The 22036-nt window shown below is 38.8% G+C and overlaps 4 protein-coding genes and 1 pseudogene across 4 annotated transcripts in view; all 5 read left to right on the forward strand.

Moving 5' to 3' along the window:
* LOC148188857 (uncharacterized) overlaps positions 1-4044 on the forward strand; it is a 6356-nt pseudogene extending 2312 nt beyond the window's left edge.
* The window catches only part of LOC121947648 (signal-regulatory protein beta-2-like), an 8851-nt gene extending 2606 nt beyond the window's left edge, over positions 1-6245 (forward strand). Inside the window, exons 2-7 of the mRNA XM_088080865.1 lie at positions 4056-4120; positions 4212-4544; positions 4643-4999; positions 5123-5257; positions 5394-5431; positions 5546-6245. Coding sequence (XP_087936991.1) covers positions 4072-4120; positions 4212-4544; positions 4643-4999; positions 5123-5257; positions 5394-5431; positions 5546-5680 — 1047 coding nt within the window. The 5' untranslated portion in view covers positions 4056-4071 and the 3' untranslated portion in view covers positions 5681-6245. The remainder of the gene's footprint in view (positions 1-4055; positions 4121-4211; positions 4545-4642; positions 5000-5122; positions 5258-5393; positions 5432-5545) is intronic.
* Positions 1-15085, forward strand: part of LOC148188855 (uncharacterized) — a 29301-nt gene extending 14216 nt beyond the window's left edge. Inside the window, exons 2-8 of the mRNA XM_088080860.1 lie at positions 12310-12374; positions 13277-13341; positions 13433-13762; positions 13861-14217; positions 14425-14565; positions 14667-14713; positions 14805-15085. Of these exons, the coding sequence (XP_087936986.1) occupies positions 12310-12374; positions 13277-13341; positions 13433-13762; positions 13861-14217; positions 14425-14565; positions 14667-14713; positions 14805-14939 (1140 nt within the window). The 3' untranslated portion in view covers positions 14940-15085. The remainder of the gene's footprint in view (positions 1-12309; positions 12375-13276; positions 13342-13432; positions 13763-13860; positions 14218-14424; positions 14566-14666; positions 14714-14804) is intronic.
* LOC148188858 (uncharacterized) lies at positions 7241-9477 on the forward strand. Its single transcript, XM_088080864.1, has 6 exons — positions 7241-7761; positions 7853-8182; positions 8265-8621; positions 8829-8957; positions 9059-9105; positions 9197-9477. The coding sequence occupies exons 1-6, from the start codon at positions 7713-7715 to the stop codon at positions 9329-9331; spliced, it is 1047 nt and encodes a 348-aa protein (XP_087936990.1). The 5' UTR covers positions 7241-7712; the 3' UTR covers positions 9332-9477.
* Positions 15086-18744: 3659 nt separating the features above from the next.
* Positions 18745-20727, forward strand: LOC148188859 (signal-regulatory protein beta-2-like). Its single transcript, XM_088080863.1, has 6 exons — positions 18745-18994; positions 19086-19418; positions 19517-19873; positions 20078-20206; positions 20308-20354; positions 20446-20727. The coding sequence occupies exons 1-6, from the start codon at positions 18946-18948 to the stop codon at positions 20578-20580; spliced, it is 1050 nt and encodes a 349-aa protein (XP_087936989.1). The 5' UTR covers positions 18745-18945; the 3' UTR covers positions 20581-20727.
* The last annotated feature ends 1309 nt before the right edge of the window (positions 20728-22036 follow it).

Here is a 22036-nt window from a genome sequence, read left to right on the forward strand (position 1 = left end):
AGCAGATGCAAATTGTTTGGTATTTTGATTTAATTTTAATGTAAATGTGTCGATTTATTCACCATCAGTTGGACAAGCTTCAAGTCCATCACTGTGCCAAGTGATGGCCATTTGAAAAGACTGTAGCATGTAATACTCGATATTCAGGCAAACTTAAGATCACAGTTTAAACTCCTGCTCGACAAAAGACTGAAGTGGAACCTGTGAATGTTTAGCACCTCCTCCCTCTGTAACTACAGATCAAAAACACCAAAGTGCAGGAGAGAGAGATGAAAGCCCTCTAGCTACTCCTGTTTTTGTTTTTTTAAAAAGACAATAAATTATAAAGCATTATTCACCTTGCCATTTTTAAAACAGCAGTGAAGCACAACTTCCTGAGGGTTAAAAAAGAGTATGAGAAAAACAGAGAAGTCCGTTTGTACTGACACCTTAGTTTGAAGCCAGACCACAACAATACTAAAGTTTCCATGCATCATTTGTTTGTCAGTGTGCGTAACTGCTTGTTTATCTGGGTGGGTGTGCTTATGTGTGAAAGTACAAATTGTGTTTTGGCTTGTTGTCAACAACATGCTGGACCTGATGAAAGCCACAAACCACAATGTGCTGGTCTAACAAATGTTAGAGTGACTTTGGCCCTATAGATAGATGTCAGTCTGTATTTTCTTTCTCTTTGCATCTTTCAAGTTGGTATCAAGGCCTCACTCTAGTTTTTAGGGATTTTTTTGATGGCGGATTTTGAGGTGTTAGACTGCACTGTGTGCTCAGTTTTCAGCCATACAATCTGGTGGCATAGGGTTGTTTTATCTTGATCACTGGCTTATGTTTTATAGTGATTTTCTCTCAGGTTCAGATGGCTTTCTTTCTCTCAGGTGATAATATGCAGAAACTCTAAATCACCTCTAGGTGAAAGTGTTCCTGCGATTCTGTGAGAGAGTCACTCTGCTGCTGTCTTTCACCAGCTCTCTTTAAAGAAGTGTAGTGTGTGTAGAGGACGGACAGTTTAACACTCCTCTGTGTGCCGGGCTCTTCCTGCTGAAGTGACTGACAGACAGAGTGGGCGGGTCGTCATCGATGATGTGGAGCATCTGAATTGGATGGCTAGCAGAATATTTAAGATGGATCCTCTCTCTTTGAATATTATGAAAATAATAATCATTCCACTTGACCGTTATAAACCAGCAGTGAAGCTCAGCTTCCTGAGGCTAAAAACAAGAGTAAGAAAGAAGCCCTTTTTGCTGACATCTTGAAATTTTACTGAAAACTTGACATCAACAATCAAGTTTCCATGCATCATTTGTTTGTCATAACTGTGGATGTGTGTTTATTGGTGTGTGTACAAAAGCTGTTGTTGCTCTTTAGCAACAGCGTGCTGACCCTGATGAAAACCACAAACCGCAGCACGCTGGCCATATAAATGTTTTGTTTTGGCCCTAAATATAGATCAGTTGTCTTTTAATCTGTTTTTATTCCTTTTACACCCCTACACCTTTCATGTTGGCAGGAAATCTCGACTCTACTCTGCTGTGATAAATATTTTGATGCCAGAGTTTGTGGTGTTAAAGTGAACTGCATTATATTGTCAGATGTTACTGTCTATGCTGTAGAAGCCGCATGGTTTAACCTTCACCTCTGTACGCTGTTGTACGCTGTCTCCCTGGAGAGGCAGTTAACAGTGGCAGGGGAGCGAGGTGAAGGGACTGCAGGTTGTGGCAGCCAGCTATTTCTTGTCTCAGTTGTGGTCTGATTAAACAGAGAGAGAGCTCTACAATGAAATAAGAATAAATAGATCAATATAACAATGGGTTACTGAGTGAAACATGCATACATCAGCACTCGTCTGGTGGGAGGGGCTAAGGAACGCAAGGAGAGAGCTGCAGGTGTAAGTAGGATGAAAAATCAACATAATGAGAGGCCAATAAGATGAAATTCTTCCCTCTCATTTTATATTGTTACGTTAAGGCGAGACATATTTCAGTGCAGTCTAATTAACTGTAGTTACATATGGATTAACATGAAAATGCTTTTTTAAGTTTTATATACTGCTGATGCTCAGAATGGGACGTAAGTATATTTATACTGAGATTGTCATCCTTTTACAGTAATTTAATCTATGATTCTGTGTTGTTAATCACGAGTCTTTGTTCCTTTTATTTCATTCTTCAGGATGTTCACACAATCAGATCTTTGAGACAAAGTCTGTCGATGTTGGACAAAATGTGACTCTAACATGTGATCACCCTAAACCTGTGTACACAGAAACTTTGTTTTGGATCAGGGTTGTTTATGGAAATCTGCCTGAATTCTTGGGAGGAACTCTTCCTTTAGATTATGGTGGCGTTAACAAGACTCCTCACATTACAGCAAAACAAGAGCCTACAGCATTTATACTCTATATCCAGATAACGAAGCTCAGTGATACTGGAGTTTACTGCTGTATTAAAGTAAGCCAGCTTGACATGATGTTTTTGAAAGGAGCATTTTTGCGAATTAAAGGTTAACATTTATAAAAGCAATTATTTGAACTTTTTATTACTATTTTCATATTAATTAAAGTGAGTCAAGCATGTTTATCTCACTTGATTCGGTGACTCTGCAGTGGTCAGTCCTCTCTGACTCTGAGATCAAAACATGTCCTGTAGAACAAAGTGTGTTCTGGATCAGATTCAGTTTAGATAAATCTCAACCCAGTTCAAATCACACTCTTGGACATAATGTTGAGTGTCAGAAGAGTCCTGAAGCTCAGTCTTCACAGAAATGTGTCTACAGCGTCTTTAAGAACATCAGCTCCTCTGATGATGGGATTTATTACTGTGCTGTGGCCACATGTGGAAAGATACTGTTTTGAAGTGGAACAAAACTGGACATTCAAGGTAACTGTATGATTGCTTCATTATTTCTATAATGAAATATGATGGTTTGAAAAACATAAAAGGCCTTTAATTCACTGGGCTAGACACATTTAAAGTACACCAATGTGTATTGTATTGCACCCTCTTAAATTCTGGGTTGTTTATATTAAATTCATCACAATCATCTTGGCGAAGCTAAGCTCAGGATGCAGTGACGGTGCTACTGTAAAATAGTGTTAAGAGGGAACTTGTTTTGGCAGAACAACTGCACACATCGAGGTGAGCTTTAAAACGTCTAAATCACTGCAAAAGAAAATGCTGTGTAAAAAAACCACGAAAAGACATTTAAACCTGTGGGTTGTTTCTGTATCGCAGAGTTAGTTGTTGTTTTCCACATGGCACTTAGCCAAAATGTGGTAATAGGTCTGGCTGTGTGAGGTTTCATGGAGCGATGTCAATTTTGAAAATGGTAACGTGCAGGGAAAGAAGGGGCTCGTACCAGCAGCATAGTTTGTGTAGCACATGATGCTAAAGACATACAGTATGTCACTTGATGTTACATTATGCTCGTGACAGACGTACATATTTCAGGCCAGACTATGTTTTTTTTTTTCCAAATCTAAGCATATTCTTGTGTTTCCTAAACCAAAGGAAATAAACCCAAAATGAAGCTTTTTGCCAGTGTTGTAAGTTTATTTTGAAAAAGACTGTATGCATTTATCAAACAGAGACTACATTTCCTGTGAAAATGCAAGTTTATTTTGAAAAGAGACGATGTATGTAACATGCATGAATGGACACACTGTCCTGAGTGTCCAAACCTGATGCTGGACGGATATCTAATGTGTCCATCATGTTGGCACTCGTCTGGGAGGAGGGGCTCAGGACAGAGAGGGGAGAGCAGCAGGAAAAAGGTGAATTTTCAAATTCTGCCCTTTGTTTTTTTCTGAAAACTGCACCCTCCAGCTTTAACTCGTGTTTACTTTCAGTGTCAGCTATAGAAACCCACCATCAAACATGAAACAGACTGGTGCTGATGATGTTGTTTCATGTTGAAACGTTGGTTGATTTTATTTCCACTGTTGTGGCAAAGTAAAAGACCAACACAAAGAGGGGCCAATCAGATCACTCTGAAATTGTTCCCTCCCACTTTATGTGATTACATTAAGGCGAGTCGTCTCCTAATACGATGTAATTTAACTGCAGTTACAAGTGGATTCACATGAAAATGCTGATCGTATTTTATATACTGCTGATGCTCAGAGTGGGACGTAAGTATATTTTTTATTCATCCTCTTACAGTAATTTAATACATGATTCTCTGTTGTTTAGCATTAACCTCTGTGCCTTTTATTTTTTCAGGATGTTCACAGGATCAGATCTTGGAGACAAAGACTGTTGATGTTGGACAACATGTGACTCTAACATGTGATCGCCAGAAATCTCTTCACCAAGAAAACTTATTTTGGTTCAGGCTTGTTTCTGGAAACTTACCTGAATTCTTGGGAGGAACATATAATAACTTTAATTACACTGGTGTTAACAAGACTCCTCACTTTACAGCTAAACAAGAGCCTGGAACATTTATTCTGGATATTCAGGAAACACAGCTCAGTGACACTGGATTTTATTACTGTATAGAAGTAGACGTACTTAACATGAAATTTTTGAAAGGCACTTTTCTGACCATCAAAGGTAAACATCATTTATAACAGCAGTTATTTTAGCATTTTAACTACATTTATGCTAATTTAAGTGAGTTAAGCATGCTTTTTTGTCTGTATATTTCCCAGGACCAGAACCTGATATCACTGCCGTCATTCAAAACATTTCATCTGATCCAGTCCGTCCAGGAGACTCAGTGACTCTGCAGTGTTCAGTCCTCTCTGACTCTGAGAAGAAAACATGTCCAGAGGAACACAGTGTGATCTGGTTCAGAGCCGGATCTGATGAATCTCATCCCAGTTTAATTTATGCTCAAAGAAACAGTCGTGATGAATGTGAGAAGAGTCCTGAAGATCCATCTGCACAGAAATGTGTCTACAGCTTCTCAAAGGACGTCAGCTCCTCTGACTCTGGGACTTATTACTGTGCTGTGGCCACATGTGGGGAGATATTATTTGGAAATGGAACAAAAGTGGACATTCAAGGTTAGAGATTAAAACTTCTGGTCAAAATCATTGCGATCAATTATCATGCGAGATTTGCTCCTTATGTATCACATTTTATCAAAAACAAATAACCTTTATTATTTGGTCCTTGTATTGTTTCAGCGCCCGACTTGTGGGATTTGCAGAATTTGCCCAGCCCAATCCTGTTTCTGCTATTTGCAGCTTTGGCTATAAGTCTGATTGTTATTGCTTTCCTCCTTTATACCATCAAGAAGAAAACTTGTAATCATTCTAACGGTAATAAAAGTTTCTCATACATTAATCTTTAAATCAGTATTTTGCAAAATCTGACTTCACAGGATTTACATACGTGTGTAAATTGACCTCTTAAAGCATCTTTCATCTTAAATCTTGAATTTATTTTGTGATACAGATGCCGTCACTCTGCAAAGAAATGCTGCGAGTCAGCAGGTAAGGTATACAAAGAAAAGATGTATCTATCTGTCTCTCTATTGGCATATTTTTCTCTTCACACATAGAGAGATTTAAACCTGCTGTCTCATTATATTTTCCTTAATTCCTCAGAGAGATGAAAACTCCTTGGTGTATTCTGCACCAACTTTTACCAACAGGAAAGCTGGCAGAGCAGAGAGAAGAAATGTAAACGCAGTGGAGGGAGAGACGACCTACACTGATGTCAGGGCTTTTGGAAGAGATTAACATCTGCTGGATTTCCTAATTAAAGCTCAAATAATTTTTGGAAATACGCTGTGTCACATCAGTTGAAAGTTCGGATATTGGTAACAATTTTTTATTGGGATAACCTTGAAAATATTTAATTTGTCGTTTTGACATACAATGATGTCTGACTTTTTTACTCTGTTATTTTATAAAAGTATGAATTGTAAGGAATTTTGAAAAGGTTTTTTAATGGCTTTTGGTGATATTCTTCAGCATCTAGTTTTGTGCATTTTAGTTTATAGTGCTATCACTCGGACTGTTGAAAGACTTACCTTGAAAGAGTAGAGAGCTTGAGGAAGATTTACTATCTTTGCTGACATGTTTAATGCTGTTAACTTCACATAAATCTATCAATGCAAATTTAAGATGCATCATTTTCTTTCTTTTTTTTTTTAAGTTTTGTCATGGCATTTTTTAACATGTTTAGTCATAATTTGTTCATTTTTAGTAATTGCGTTCACTCATTGAAATGTATTGTTTTTATTTTGCTATTGTGTTTTTATATGTTTGCAGCACAGTCAAATAAAATTTTAAAGCAACAGCCGAGGAGGCTTAATAGGCATCAATACTTTATGTTGCTGAGTTTTTCGTGCTCATGCTGATGTCTTGGCAAACAAAACAAAAACTCCATTGATTTTTACCATTTTCAATGTGGCCTCAGAGTGTAAATATGTTACATTTGCTCCTGGAAAGAAATTGATCTTGAAGTGTTGTTTCATATCTCAGGACATTTTCAATTTCTACCTCTTATAACTCTCTTCCGGGAGGCAAAGTCCGACTCGAATGTAAAGAGTTGGCATAATAATATGAAATGGGATTGATCTTAAAGCGCCTGGCCTAAAATATCTAAAAATTTCTCAGAAAATGTTTAATATCTTCTTAATGGGAGTGCCATGATTTTTACACTACAAACACCAGCAGTGTGAGGAGGTGCTGAGCGTCTATTCTGTACTGAACGCTGTGTGTTTGATGGTTTTTCTGGGTGCTGAGAGTTGAAATATTTACCCAGCCATCCAGTCACAGTGGAGGAAGGGTGGTGCAACAAAACAGAAGACCAATTGTCACATCCTACATGTTCAAGTTTCACACAACAACAAGAAGGAGAAATGAGATGCAGGAGACATATATTATTATACTTTGCATATATGTATTGATATATGTTTCCTTTCATGAACCTACACAGTCCGGCAGGTCTGTCCTCTCCTCTTATGTACATCAGCCTTCCCTTCATCCAGAGCAAATTCTCGATGTTGTGCCAACTTTTTTACTTCCACAGATATTCTGTAGCAAAAAAACAATGTTGCGGAAATAATGCTTTGGTGGACATGTGGCCTTAAGATGCCAGACGTGTGCCGCATCGTCCCCGGTTCATGTAAAGCAAAGCCACATGCAGCAGCTACACTGGCAGTGAATGAGCTGCGGTGGGCCATGTCTGCGCCCTTTGACCAACCATCAAGGCTGTTTACTCAGAGCAGACCTGAGTAAACAGAGAAAACATGGATGCTTTGCAGGCATTTTTAATAGGCAGCAGGGAGATCTTTACAAGCATGAATGGACACAGTGTCCTCAGCGTCCAAACCTGATGCTTGAGGGATATCTAGTGTGACCAACATGTTGGAAACACTGTTATGATATGAAGTGCATGCATATGTCTGCACTCATCTGGGAGGAGGGGCTCAGGACAGAGAGGGGAGAGCAGCAGGAAAAAGGTGAATTTTCAAATTCTGCCTTTTTTTTTCTGAAAACTGCACCCTCCAGCTTTAACTCGTGTTTACTTTCAGTGTCAGCTATAGAAACCCACCATCAAACATGAAACAGACTGGTGCTGATGATGTTTCATGTTGAAACGTTGGTTGATTTTATTTCCACTGTTGTGGCAAAGTAAAAGACCAACACAAAGAGGGGCCAATCAGATCACTCTGAAATTGTTCCCTCCCACTTTATGTGATTACATTAAGGCGAGTCGTCTCCTAATACGATGTAATTTAACTGCAGTTACAAGTGGATACACATGAAAATGCTGATCGTAGTTTATATACTGCTGATGCTCAGAGTGGGACGTAAGTATATTTTTTATTCATCCTCTTACAGTAATTTAATACATGATTCTCTGTTGTTTAGCATTAACCTCTGTGCCTTTTATTTTTTCAGGATGTTCACAGGATCAGATCTTGGAGACAAAGACTGTTGATGTTGGACAACATGTGACTCTAACATGTGATCGCCAGAAATCTATTAACAAAAAAAACTTATTTTGGTTCAGGCTTGTTTCTGGAAACTTACCTGAATTCTTGGGAGGAACATATAACTTTGATTATGATGTTGTTAACAAGACTCCTAACTTTACAGCTAAACAAGAGCCTGGAACATTTATTCTGGATATTCAGGAAACACAGCTCAGTGACACTGGATTTTATTACTGTATAGAAGTAGACGTACTTATCATGAAATTTTTGAAAGGCACTTTTCTGACCATCAAAGGTAAACAAGATTTTAACATTTTAACTACATTTATGCTCATCTAAGTGAGTTAAGCATGCTTTTTTGTCCGTATGTTTCCCAGGAACAGAACCTGATATCACTGCCGTCATTCAAAACATTTCATCTGATCCAGTCCGTCCAGGAGACTCAGTGACTCTGCAGTGTTCAGTCCTCTCTGACTCTGAGAAGAAAACATGTCCAGAGGAACACAGTGTGATCTGGTTCAGAGCCAGATCTGATGAATCTCATCCCAGTTTAATTTATGCTCAAAGAAACAGTCGTGATGAATGTGAGAAGAGTCCTGAAGATCCATCTGCACAGAAATGTGTCTACAGCTTCTCAAAGGACGTCAGCTCCTCTGACGCTGGGACTTATTACTGTGCTGTGGCCACATGTGGGGAGATATTATTTGGAAATGGATCAAAAGTGGACATTCAAGGTAACTGTATCATTGCTTCATTATTTCATTATTTATATGAAAAGTTAATTGTATAAGTTACATAGAATCCACAAAGATCAACGTTAGCCATTTTATTTTACATTTAAAATTATCCTACGGGAGGGTGACATTAAATATCGTCAATTTTCATGTGTTTTTCTTTTGAAAAGTTAAATAATATGATGTTGTTTGATGATAATGTTTCAGCACCCAGTTTGTGGTCACAGAACACAGATGCAGTTATTTTTCTGCTGTGTGCTGCCTTGGCTTTAAGTCTGATTGTTACAGCCGTCCTGGTTTGTGCCATCAGGAAGAAAGAGTGCGATTGTTGCAATGGTAATAGTGGTTACTCATAATTCTATATTTTAGCAGTATTACATTATAACACTGCATCCGTGTATATTGTTATCTATTTACCTTCTGCTTTATAATTTCAGCTGCTGTAGTCGAGCAAGGACACGTTGGTGGTCAGAAAAGTCAACAGGTAAAGTATTCAAGGCTACAGAAGGATTGAGTTTACTACATTTTATGAAGGTTGTTTATTTTTCTAACTTTGTTATCTCATATTTTTTCAGACTGTTGGGGACACACAGGTTTATTCTGCTGTCATCTTCACAATGATTAAAACTGGAAGTGGTGCAATGAAGGACTCAATAGCAGCAGAGAGACAGAGGATCTACGCTGCTGTTAAGGCTTTTGGGTTGAATTAGTAATTAAAAGGTCTGTTTGTCATCACTTGGTACTTCATGATTGAATGTTGGTCTATTTGGAGTTAAAGGTTTTGTTGTTTATGGCTGTTAGGTACTCCTGTACATTATTGCAACGTAATAAAGTTTTGTCCGTATGTTCAAAAGCAGTTATATTTGTTGTTTCTTTTTCATGCAAAAGTGCACATTTCTCTCTCCCTCATTTCTTGTCATCTAATAACTGTGATCAAAACATAACAATGGCCCAAAGTACTACAAGTCGAGGCAAAAACTGTTTAGTTATATAGCACATTTCTTGTCCAAATAAAGCCTAAATTGCCTGAGAGATTACACAGGTAAAAGCACGAGGAATAAATGGTAAAAAGAATAATTTAGGATTTCTTTTTCCATGTTAAACTGGAGAAAATTTTGCAACATCCAGCTGCTTGTTTGTTAAATGCAGAATCTCAGATGGTCATTGAACTGTAGTCATTTGGTGACACAGCTATACATATTTGCATATCATCTGCATGCATGTGATATGAAACTTTTTGTAATTGCTTTATTAAATGGTAAAATGTAACATTTTAACAACAGAGGTTTAAAAATGGGCCCTTTGGGATCTCCACTCATTGTTGGGAGACGGTCTGATGTCCAGTAGATACAAAATACTACAAACTAGGACTTCCACTTTGTGGCTGTATGCCTCTGCAAACCAGTTGCACTTACAGTTTTGCAGCTTTGCAGGCATCTTCAACACACAGCAGGACGATCTTTACAATCAGCACAGTGTCAAAGTGGACGACTGTGATTAGTGTCATGGATTCAGTATCTGACCAAAGCAGACGTTTAAAAGGTTTTTCTTTTTGTCTGTTAAAATGCATTACTTTCTACTTTGTTTTGCTGTAGACACTCTTAATACCACTGAAGATGAGCTGGATCGAAGATTATTGGTTGTGTTTTAGCTATTAAAGTGTTCCTCATCATTATAATGTATATCTATTTCACATACAGTGGTTTTCAGCAGGAAACATAGTCTGTTCTGTGTAACATGCTGCAACTCCACTAAAATTAGCCGAGGCATGTAGGCCTATTTCTTGGACACTTCTGAAACATGCCGTGCCACATCTGCTGTAATTACAAGAACCGTCAAAGTGGCTGCCATCAGCCTGATCAGCTGTTTGATCACTGGGTGGAGATCTTAGCTCGACTGACTGCACTTTTCTACTTTATCAGCATTTCTATAAACAGAAAGCACCAAGTGAGTTCATCCAGGCTGTCACTCATTTTCAGATAGTTACGCAGACCAAACTAAAGATCACACTTCAAACTCCAGCTCTTGGTGAAAAGACCAGGGTGGGACCTGTGAATGATGAGCACGTCCCTCCTCTGACAGCAACCACCAATGAAAAGCACCAAATCGAAAAGAAGCACTCACAAAAGCATGACTGGTTAGGTGTGTGTGCCCAACCCTCTTTCACCCATCACCTCCTCATGTGGGTTGTTGAGGTATTAAAAATAGACAAAACAGTTATAGACCTTTATTCCACGTGCCTTTCTTTAAAAACAGCAGTGAAGCTCGACTTCCTGAGGCCAAAACAGAGAGTGAGAAAGCTAGAACAGCCCCTTTGTACTGACACCTCAAGTTTCCGTGCATCATTTGTCTGTTAAAACTGTGTCTGCGTGTTTATCTGTGTGTGCACAAAGGGTGTTTTGGCTCGTTGTCAACACTAAGCTGGTCCTGGTGAAAGCCACAGACCACAGTGCGCTGGTTTTATAAATGTTGCCAGTTTTAAGTCTATAGATAGAAGGATGTCTGTTTTATCCACTTTTATTCTCCTTACACATTTCAGAGTGTGTGGTGTTGGTCTGCATGATATTGTCAGGCGTTCATGTTGATGTCATAGAGACGCCGTCAGTCATACAGTTTGGTGGCACAGGATTGTTTTATTTTAATGTCCTCGTTGATCAAGTTAATCTATTAGTAGTTTTCTCTCAGGTTCGCTCCCTCAGATGAGAATATGCAGGTCAGAAACTCTAAATCATGACCAGCTGAAAGTTTTCACGTGATACTGTGAGTGACTCGCTCTGCTGCTTCACGGTGGGAGGTTTAACACTCCTCCTCTGTACGCTGTGCTCTTCCTGCTGAAGTGACTGACAGGCAGTGGGCGGGTCATCGTTGATGGTGTGGAGCATCTGAATTGGCTCTCAGCATATTTAAGATGGCTTCTCTCTCTTTGTGACCGTTGAAAATGGCTGCATGCATCTTCTCATCAGTACATCAGTCAAACTGATCCATAAAGTCCTGTTTTAATAAGGGCTTCAGACACTGTTGTAGGATGTACTTGTAGGCTTAAAGATATTTATGTATCTTTATTTACAGATAAGTTGCATGTGATGTATTTGTATCTGAAGTCTTGTGTTATCAGTGTCCATTTCAAAATTGATATTTAGCTATTTTTAAAAGGTTCATTGTAAATCTCTGAGTCAAGCTTGGTTTTTAACCTCCGACAGCACTAAATACAAACAAAGCGTTTGAATCAGATCTGTTTTCTGTCTGTTACTCCTCACTAGAGACCACCTCACCAACGGCTGCAACAACTCTAGTCTCTCATAGTCAGATGTGTCTCGGTCTGTACCGGCGTTGGAGAAAGGTCTGGCTGCACCTTCAAAGCCCAGATGTTCATGGAAGGGAATACAGGTCCAGGCACCAGGATGGTTTGAAAAACATAATAGGCCTTTAAGTCATTGGGATAGAAACATTAAAATTACAACAATCTGTATGGACTTGTGCCTTCTTACTCTCTGAGTTGCTCTCTGAGTTGTTTGTATTTCCTAAAATCAATCACAACCATCTTGGTGAAGCTAAGCTCAGGACGCAGTGACGGTGCTACTGTAAAATAGTGTTAAGAGGGAACTTGTTTTGGCAGAACAACTGAATCAACTACAGTTTATGCTCATTAAGTGAGTTATGCATGCTTTTTTGTCTTTATATTTCCCAGGACCAGAACCTGATATCACTGCCGTCATTCAAAACTTTTTTAATACATCATCTGCACGCATGGAGGTGAGCATTAAAATAACTAAATCTGCAAAAGAAAATGCTGTGTGAAACACTGAATGACATTTAAATCTGTAGGTTGTTTCTGCAGCGCAGAGTTAGTTGTTGTTGTTTCCCACACGGCACTTAGCCAAAATGTGGCAATAGGTCTGGCTATGTGAGGTTTCATGGAGCGATGTCAATTTTGAAAACGGTAAGGTGCAGGGAGAGAAGGGGCTCGTGCCAGCAGCATAGTTTGTGTAGCACATGATGCTAAAGACATACAGTATGTCACTTGACGTTACATTACTCTAATGACAGGGTTACTCATTTCAGGCCAGACTATGATGTTTTTGATGTGTTTCCTCAATCAAAGGAAATAAACCTAAAATGAAGCTTTTTGCCAATGTTGTAAGTTTATTTTGAAAAAGACTGTATGCATTTATCAAACAGAGACTACATTTCCTGTGAAAATGCAAGTTTATTTTGAAAAGAGACGATGTATGTAACAAGCGTGAATGGACACACTGTCCTGGGTGTCCAAACCTGATGCTGGACGGATATCTAGTGTGTCCATCATGTTGGCACTCGTCTGGGAGGAGGGGCTCAGGACAGAGAGGGGAGAGCAGCAGGAAAAAGGTGAATTTTCAAATTCTGCCCTTTTTTTTTCTGAAAACTGCACCCTCCAACTTTAACTCGTGTTTACTTTCAGTGTCAGCTATAGAAACCCACCATCAAACATGAAACAGACTGGTGCTGATGATGTTGTTTCATGTTGAAACGTTGGTTGATTTTATTTCCACTGTTGTGGCAAAGTAAAAGACCAACACAAAGAGGGGCCAATCAGATCACTCTGAAATTGTTCCCTCCCACTTTATGTGATTACATTAAGGCGAGTCGTCTCCTAATACGATGTAATTTAACTGCAGTTACAAGTGGATTCACATGAAAATGCTGATCGTATTTTATATACTGCTGATGCTCAGAGTGGGACGTAAGTATATTTTTTATTCATCCTCTTACAGTAATTTAATACATGATTCTCTGTTGTTTAGCATTAACCTCTGTGCCTTTTATTTTTTCAGGATGTTCACAGGATCAGATCTTGGAGACAAAGACTGTTGATGTTGGACAACATGTGACTCTAACATGTGATCGCCAGAAATCTCTTCACCAAGAAAACTTATTTTGGTTCAGGCTTGTTTCTGGAAACTTACCTGAATTCTTGGGAGGAACATATCACTTTGATTATGATGTTGTTAACAAGACTCCTCACTTTACAGCTAAACAAGAGCCTGGAACATTTATTCTGGATATTCAGGAAACACAGCTCAGTGACACTGGATTTTATTACTGTATAAAAGTAAGACAACTTAACATGACATTTTTGAAAGGCACTTTTCTGAACATCAAAGGTAAACATCATTTATAACAGCAGTTATTTTAGCATTTTGACTACATTTATGCTCATTTAAGTGAGTTAAGCATGCTTTTTTGTCCGTATGTTTCCCAGGAACAGAACCTGATATCACTGCCGTCATTCAAAACATTTCACCTGATCCAGTCCGTCCAGGAGACTCAGTGACTCTGCAGTGTTCAGTCCTCTCTGACTCTGAGAAGAAAACATGTCCAGAGGAACACAGTGTGATCTGGTTCAGAGCCGGATCTGATGAATCTCATCCCAGTTTAATTTATGCTCAAAGAAACAGTCGTGATGAATGTGAGAAGAGTCCTGAAGATCCATCTGCACAGAAATGTGTCTACAGCTTCTCAAAGGACGTCAGCTCCTCTGACGCTGGGACTTATTACTGTGCTGTGGCCACATGTGGGGAGATATTATTTGGAAATGGATCAAAAGTGGACATTCAAGGTAACTGTATCATTGCTTCATTATTTCATTATTTATATGAAAAGTTAATTGTATAAGTTACATAGAATCCACAAAGATTAACGTTAGCCAATTTATTTTACATTTAAAATTATCTTACGGGAGGGTGACATTAAATATCGTCAATTTTTATGTGTTTTTCTTTTGAAAAGTTAAATAATATGATGTTGTTTGATGATAATGTTTCAGCAACCAGTTTGTGGTCACAGAACAGAAAAATAACTGCATCTGCAGTTATTTTTCTGCTGTGTGCTGCCTTGGCTTTAAGTCTGATTGTTACAGCCGTCCTGGTTTGTGCCATCAGGAAGAAAGAGTGCGATTGTTGCAACGGTAATAGTGGTTACTCATAATTCTATATTTTAGCAGTATTACATTATAACACTGCATCCGTGTATATTGTTATCTATTTACCTTCTGCTTTATAATTTCAGCTGCTGTAGTCGAGCAAGGACACGTTGGTTGTCAGAAAAGTCAACAGGTAAAGTATTCAAGGCTACAGAAGGATTGAGTTTACTACATTTTATGAAGGTTGTTTATTTTTCTAACTTTGTTATCTCATATTTTTTCAGACTGTTGGGGACACACAGGTTTATTCTGCTGTCATCTTCACAATGATTAAAACTGGAAGTGGTGCAATGAAGGACTCAATAGCAGCAGAGAGACAGAGGATCTACGCTGCTGTTAAGGCTTTTGGGTTGAATTAGTAATTAAAAGGTCTGTTTGACATCACTTGGTACTTCATGATTGAATGTTGGTCTATTTGGAGTTAAAGGTTTTGTTGTTTATGGCTGTTAGGTACTCCTGTACATTATTGCAACGTAATAAAGTTTTGTCCGTATGTTCAAAAGCAGTTATATTTGTTGTTTCTTTTTCATGCAAAAGTGCACATTTCTCTCTCCCTCATTTCTTGTCATCTAATAACTGTGATCAAAACATAACAATGGCCCAAAGTACTACAAGTCGAGGCAAAAACTGTTTAGTTATATAGCACATTTCTTGTCCAAATAAAGCCTAAATTGCCTGAGAGATTACACAGGTAAAAGCACGAGGAATAAATGGTAAAAAGAATAATTTAGGATTTCTTTTTCCATGTTAAACTGGAGAAAATTTTGCAACATCCAGCTGCTTGTTTGTTAAATGCAGAATCTCAGATGGTCATTGAACTGTAGTCATTTGGTGACACAGCTATACATATTTGCATATCATCTGCATGCATGTGATATGAAACCTTTTGTAATTGCTTTATTAAATGGTAAAATGTAACATTTTAACAACAGAGGTTTAAAAATGGGTCCTTTGGGATCTCCACACATTGTTGGGAGACGGTCTGATGTCCAGTAGATACAAAATACTACAAACTAGGACTTCCACTTTGTGGCTGTATGCCTCTGCAAACCAGTTGCACTTACAGTTTTGCAGCTTTGCAGGCATCTTCAACACACAGCAGGACGATCTTTACAATCAGCACAGTGTCAAAGTGGACGACTGTGATTAGTGTCATGGATTCAGTATCTGACCAAAGCAGACGTTTAAAAGGTTTTTCTTTTTGTCTGTTAAAATGCATTACTTTCTACTTTGTTTTGCTGTAGACACTCTTAATACCACTGAAGACAAGTTGGATCAAAGATTATTGGTTGTGTTTTAGCTATTAAAGTGTTCCTCATCATTATAATGTATATCTATTTCACATACAGTGGTTTTCAGCAGGAAACATAGTCTGTTCTGTGTAACATGCTGCAACTCCACTAAAATTAGCCGAGGCATGTAGGCCTATTTCTTGGACACTTCTGAAACATGCCGTGCCACATCTGCTGTAATTACAAGAACCGTCAAAGTGGCTGCCATCAGCCTGATCAGCTGTTTGATCACTGGGTGGAGATCTTAGCTCGACTGACTGCACTTTTCTACTTTATCAGCATTTCTATGAACAGAAAGCACCAAGTGAGTTCATCCAGGCTGTCACTCATTTTCAGATAGTTACGCAGACCAAACTAAAGATCACACTTCAAACTCCAGCTCTTGGTGAAAAGACCAGGGTGGGACCTGTGAATGATGAGCACGTCCCTCCTCTGACAGCAACCACCAATGAAAAGCACCAAATCGAAAAGAAGCACTCACAAAAGCATGACTGGTTAGGTGTGTGTGCCCAACCCTCTTTCACCCATCACCTCCTCATGTGGGTTGTTGAGGTATTAAAAATAAACACAAAATAAACAGTTATAGACAGTTATAAACAGTTATAGACCTTTATTCCACGTGCCTTTCTTTAAAAACAGCAGTGAAGCTCGACTTCCTGAGGCCAAAACAGAGAGTGAGAAAGCTAGAACAGCCCCTTTGTACTGACACCTCAAATTTCCATGCATCATTTGTCTGTTAAAACTGTGTCTGCGTGTTTATCTGTGTGTGCACAAAGGGTGTTTTGGCTCGTTGTCAACACTAAGCTGGTCCTGGTGAAAGCCACAGACCACAGTGCGCTGGTTTTATAAATGTTGCCAGTTTTAAGTCTATAGATAGAAGGATGTCTGTTTTATCCACTTTTATTCTCCTTACACATTTCAGAGTGTGTGGTGTTGGTCTGCATGATATTGTCAGGCGTTCATGTTGATGTCATAGAGACGCCGTCAGTCATACAGTTTGGTGGCACAGGATTGTTTTATTTTAATGGCCTCGTTGATCAAGTTAATCTATTAGTAGTTTTCTCTCAGGTTCGCTCCCTCAGATGAGAATATGCAGGTCAGAAACTCTAAATCATGACCAGCTGAAAGTTTTCACGTGATACTGTGAGTGACTCGCTCTGCTGCTTCACGGTGGGAGGTTTAACACTCCTCCTCTGTACGCTGTGCTCTTCCTGCTGAAGTGACTGACAGGCAGTGGGCGGGTCATCGTTGATGGTGTGGAGCATCTGAATTGGCTCGCAGCATATTTAAGATGGCTCCTCTCTCTTTGTGACCGTTGAAAATGGCTGCATGCATCTTCTCATCAGTACATCAGTCAAACTGATCCATAAAGTCCTGTTTTAATAAGGGCTTCAGACACTGTTGTAGGATGTACTTGTAGGCTTAAAGATATTTATGTATCTTTATTTACAGATAAGTTGCATGTGATGTATTTGTATCTGAAGTCTTGTGTTATCAGTGTCCATTTCAAAATTGATATTTAGCTATTTTTAAAAGGTTCATTGTAAATCTCTGAGTTAAGCTTGGTTTTTAACCTCCGACAGCACTAAATACAAACAAAGCGTTTGAATCAGATCTGTTTTCTGTCTGTTACTCCTCACTAGAGACCACCTCACCAACGGCTGCAACAACTCTAGTCTCTCATAGTCAGATGTGTCTCGGTCTGTACCAGCGTTGGAGAAAGGTCTGGCTGCACCTTCAAAGCCCAGATGTTCATGGAAGGGAATACAGGTCCAGGCACCAGGATGGTTTGAAAAACATAATAGGCCTTTAAGTCATTGGGATAGAAACATTAAAATTACAACAATCTGTATGGACTTGTGCCTTCTTACTCTCTGAGTTGCTCTCTGAGTTGTTTGTATTTCCTAAAATCAATCACAATCATCTTGGCGAAGCTAAGCTCAGGACGCAGTGACGGTGCTACTGTAAAATAGTGTTAAGAGGGAACTTGTTTTGGCAGAACAACTGAATCAACTACAGTTTATGCTCATTAAGTGAGTTATGCATGCTTTTTTGTCTTTATATTTCCCAGGACCAGAACCTGATATCACTGCCGTCATTCAAAACTTCTTTAATACATCGTCTGCACGCATGGAGGTGAGCATTAAAATAACTAAATCTGCAAAAGAAAATGCTGTGTGAAACACTGAATGACATTTAAATCTGTAGGTTGTTTCTGCAGCGCAGAGTTAGTTGTTGTTGTTTGCCACACGGCACTTAGCCAAAATGTGGCAATAGGTCTGGCTATGTGAGGTTTCATGGAGCGATGTCAATTTTGAAAACGGTAACGTGCAGGGAAAGAAGGGGCTCGTACCAGCAGCATAGTTTGTGTAGCACATGACGCTAAAGACATACAGTATGTCACTTGACGTTACATTACTCTAATGACAGGGTTACTCATTTCAGGCCAGACTATGATGTTTTTTTTCTAAATCTAAGCATATTCTTGTGTTTCCTCAATCAAAGGAAATAAACCAAAAATAAAGCTTTTTGCCAGTGTTGTAAGTCTATTTTGAAAAAGACTGTATGCATTTATCAAACAGAGACTACATTTCCTGTGAAAATGCAAGTTTATTTTGAAAAGAGACGATGTATGCAACAAGCTTGAATGGACACACTGTCCTGAGTGTCCAAACCTGATGCTGGACGGATATCTAGTGTGTCCATCATGTTGGCACTCGTCTGGGAGGAGGGGCTCAGGACAGAGAGGGGAGAGCAGCAGGAAAAAGGTGAATTTTCAAATTCTGCCCTTTTTTTTCTGAAAACTGCACCCTCCAGCTTTAACTCGTGTTTACTTTCAGTGTCAGCTATAGAAACCCACCATCAAACATGAAACAGACTCGTGCTGATGATGTTGTTTCATGTTGAAACGTTGGTTGATTTTATTTCCACTGTTGTGGCAAAGTAAAAGACCAACACAAAGAGGGGCCAATCAGATCACTCTGAAATTGTTCCCTCCCACTTTATGTGATTACATTAAGGCGAGTCGTCTCCTAATACGATGTAATTTAACTGCAGTTACAAGTGGATTCACATGAAAATGCTGATCGTAGTTTATATACTGCTGATGCTCAGAGTGGGACGTAAGTATATTTTTTATTCATCCTCTTACAGTAATTTAATACATGATTCTCTGTTGTTTAGCATTAACCTCTGTGCCTTTTATTTTTTCAGGAAGTTCACAGGATCAGATCTTGGAGACAAAGACTGTTGATGTTGGACAACATGTGACTCTAACATGTGATCGCCAGAAATCTATTTACCAAGAAACCTTATTTTGGTTCAGGCTTGTTTCTGGAAACTTACCTGAATTCTTGGGAGGAACATATAATAACTTTAATTACACTGGTGTTAACAAGACTCCTCACTTTACAGCTAAACAAGAGCCTGGAACATTTATTCTGGATATTCAGGAAACACGGCTCAGTGACACTGGATTTTATTACTGTATAAAAGTAAGACATCTTAACATGACATTTTTGAAAGGCACTTTTCTGAACATCAAAGGTAAACATCATTTATAACAGCAGTTATTTTAGCATTTTAACTACATTTATGCTCATTTAAGTGAGTTAAGCATGCTTTTTTGTCTGTATATTTCCCAGGACCAGAACCTGATATCACTGCCGTCATTCAAAACATTTCATCTGATCCAGTCCGTCCAGGAGACTCAGTGACTCTGCAGTGTTCAGTCCTCTCTGACTCTGAGAAGAAAACATGTCCAGAGGAACACAGTGTGATCTGGTTCAGAGCCAGATCTGATGAATCTCATCCCAGTTTAATTTATGCTCAAAGAAACAGTCGTGATGAATGTGAGAAGAGTCCTGAAGATCCATCTGCACAGAAATGTGTCTACAGCTTCTCAAAGGACGTCAGCTCCTCTGACGCTGGGACTTATTACTGTGCTGTGGCCACATGTGGGGAGATATTATTTGGAAATGGATCAAAAGTGGACATTCAAGGTAACTGTATCATTGCTTCATTATTTCATTATTTATATGAAAAGTTAATTGTATAAGTTACATAGAATCCACAAAGATTAACGTTAGCCAATTTATTTTACATTTAAAATTATCTTACGGGAGGGTGACATTAAATATCGTCAATTTTTATGTGTTTTTCTTTTGAAAAGTTAAATAATATGATGTTTGATGATAATGTTTCAGCAACCAGTTTGTGGTCACAGAACACAGATGCAGTTATTTTTCTGCTGTGTGCTGTTTTGGCTTTAAGTCTGATTGTTACAGCCGTCCTGGTTTGTGCCATCAGGAAGAAAGAGTGCGATTGTTGCAATGGTAATAGTGGTTACTCATAATTCTATATTTTAACAGTATTACATTATAACACTGCATCCGTGTATATTGTTATCTATTTACCTTCTGCTTTATAATTTCAGCTGCTGTAGTCGAGCAAGGACACGTTGGTGGTCAGAAAAGTCAACAGGTAAAGTATTCAAGGCTACAGAAGGATTGAGTTTACTACATTTTATGAAGGTTGTTTATTTTTCTAACTTTGTTATCTCATATTTTTTCAGACTGTTGGGGACACACAGGTTTATTCTGCTGTCATCTTCACAATGATTAAAACTGGAAGTGGTGCAATGAAGGACTCAATAGCAGCAGAGAGACAGAGGATCTACGCTGCTGTTAAGGCTTTTGGGTTGAATTAGTAAGTTAAAAGGTCTGTTTGACATCACTTGGTACTTCATGATTGAATGTTGGTCTATTTGGAGTTAAAGGTTTTGTTGTTTATGGCTGTTAGGTACTCCTGTACATTATTGCAACGTAATAAAGTTTTGTCCGTATGTTCAAAAGCAGTTATATTTGTTGTTTCTTTTTCATGCAAAAGTGCACATTTCTCTCTCCCTCATTTCTTGTCATCTAATAACTGTGATCAAAACATAACAATGGCCCAAAGTACTACAAGTCGAGGCAAAAACTGTTTAGTTATATAGCACATTTCTTGTCCAAATAAAGCCTAAATTGCCTGAGAGATTACACAGGTAAAAGCACGAGGAATAAATGGTAAAAGAATAATTTAGGATTTCTTTTTCCATGTTAAACTGGAGAAAATTTTGCAACATCCAGCTGCTTGTTTGTTAAATGCAGAATCTCAGATGGTCATTGAACTGTAGTCATTTGGTGACACAGCTATACATATTTGCATATCATCTGCATGCATGTGATATGAAACCTTTTGTAATTGCTTTATTAAATGGTAAAATGTAACATTTTAACAACAGAGGTTTGAAAATGGGTCCTTTGGGATCTCCACTCATTGTTGGGAGACGGTCTGATGTCCAGTAGATACAAAATACTACAATCTAGGACTTCCACTTTGTGGCTGTATGCCTCTGCAAACCAGTTGCACTTACAGTTTTGCAGCTTTGCAGGCATCTTCAACAGACAGCAGGACGATCTTTACAATCAGCACAGAGTCAAAGTGGAGGACTGTGATTAGTGTCATGGATTCAGTATCTGACCAAAGCAGACGTTTAAAAGGTTTTTCTTTTTGTCTGTTAAAATGCATTACTTTCTACTTTGTTTTGCTGTAGACACTCTTAATACCACTGAAGATGAGCTGGATCGAAGATTATTGGTTGTGTTTTAGCTATTAAAGTGTTCCTCATCATTATAATGTATATCTATTTCACATACAGTGGTTTTCAGCAGGAAACATAGTCTGTTCTGTGTAACATGCTGCAACTCCACTAAAATTAGCCGAGGCATGTAGGCCTATTTCTTGGACACTTCTGAAACATGCCGTGCCACATCTGCTGTAATTACAAGAACCGTCAAAGTGGCTGCCATCAGCCTGATCAGCTGTTTGATCACTGGGTGGAGACCTTAGCTCGACTGACTGCACTTTTCTACTTTATCAGCATTTCTATGAACAGAAAGCACCAAGTGAGTTCAGCCAGGCTGTCACTCATTTTCAGATAGTTACGCAGACCAAACTAAAGATCACACTTCAAACTCCAGCTCTTGGTGAAAAGACCAGGGTGGGACCTGTGAATGATGAGCACGTCCCTCCTCTGACAGCAACCACCAATGAAAAGCACCAAATCGAAAAGAAGCACTCACAAAAGCATGACTGGTTAGCTGTGTGTGCCCAACCCTCTTTCA

The sequence above is a fragment of the Plectropomus leopardus genome, chromosome 8 (genome assembly GCF_026936395.1).
Source record: "Plectropomus leopardus strain MGB_pleo_1.0 chromosome 8, ASM2693639v1, whole genome shotgun sequence".
NCBI classification, from domain to species: domain Eukaryota; kingdom Metazoa; phylum Chordata; class Actinopteri; order Perciformes; family Serranidae; genus Plectropomus; species Plectropomus leopardus.

Excerpts from the sequence above, each read along its gene's own strand:
- LOC148188859 (XM_088080863.1), top strand. The coding sequence starts at position 18,946 with ATGAAAATGCTGATCGTAGTTTATATACTGCTGATGCTCAGAGTGGGA. Across the intron at positions 19,419-19,516 it reads CACTTTTCTGAACATCAAAG|GACCAGAACCTGATATCACT; the intron begins GTAAACATCATT and ends TATATTTCCCAG. Across the intron at positions 20,355-20,445 it reads GTGGTCAGAAAAGTCAACAG|ACTGTTGGGGACACACAGGT; the intron begins GTAAAGTATTCA and ends ATATTTTTTCAG.
- LOC148188858 (XM_088080864.1), top strand. The coding sequence starts at position 7,713 with ATGAAAATGCTGATCGTAGTTTATATACTGCTGATGCTCAGAGTGGGA. Across the intron at positions 7,762-7,852 it reads GCTGATGCTCAGAGTGGGAC|GATGTTCACAGGATCAGATC; the intron begins GTAAGTATATTT and ends TTATTTTTTCAG. Across the intron at positions 8,183-8,264 it reads CACTTTTCTGACCATCAAAG|GAACAGAACCTGATATCACT; the intron begins GTAAACAAGATT and ends TATGTTTCCCAG.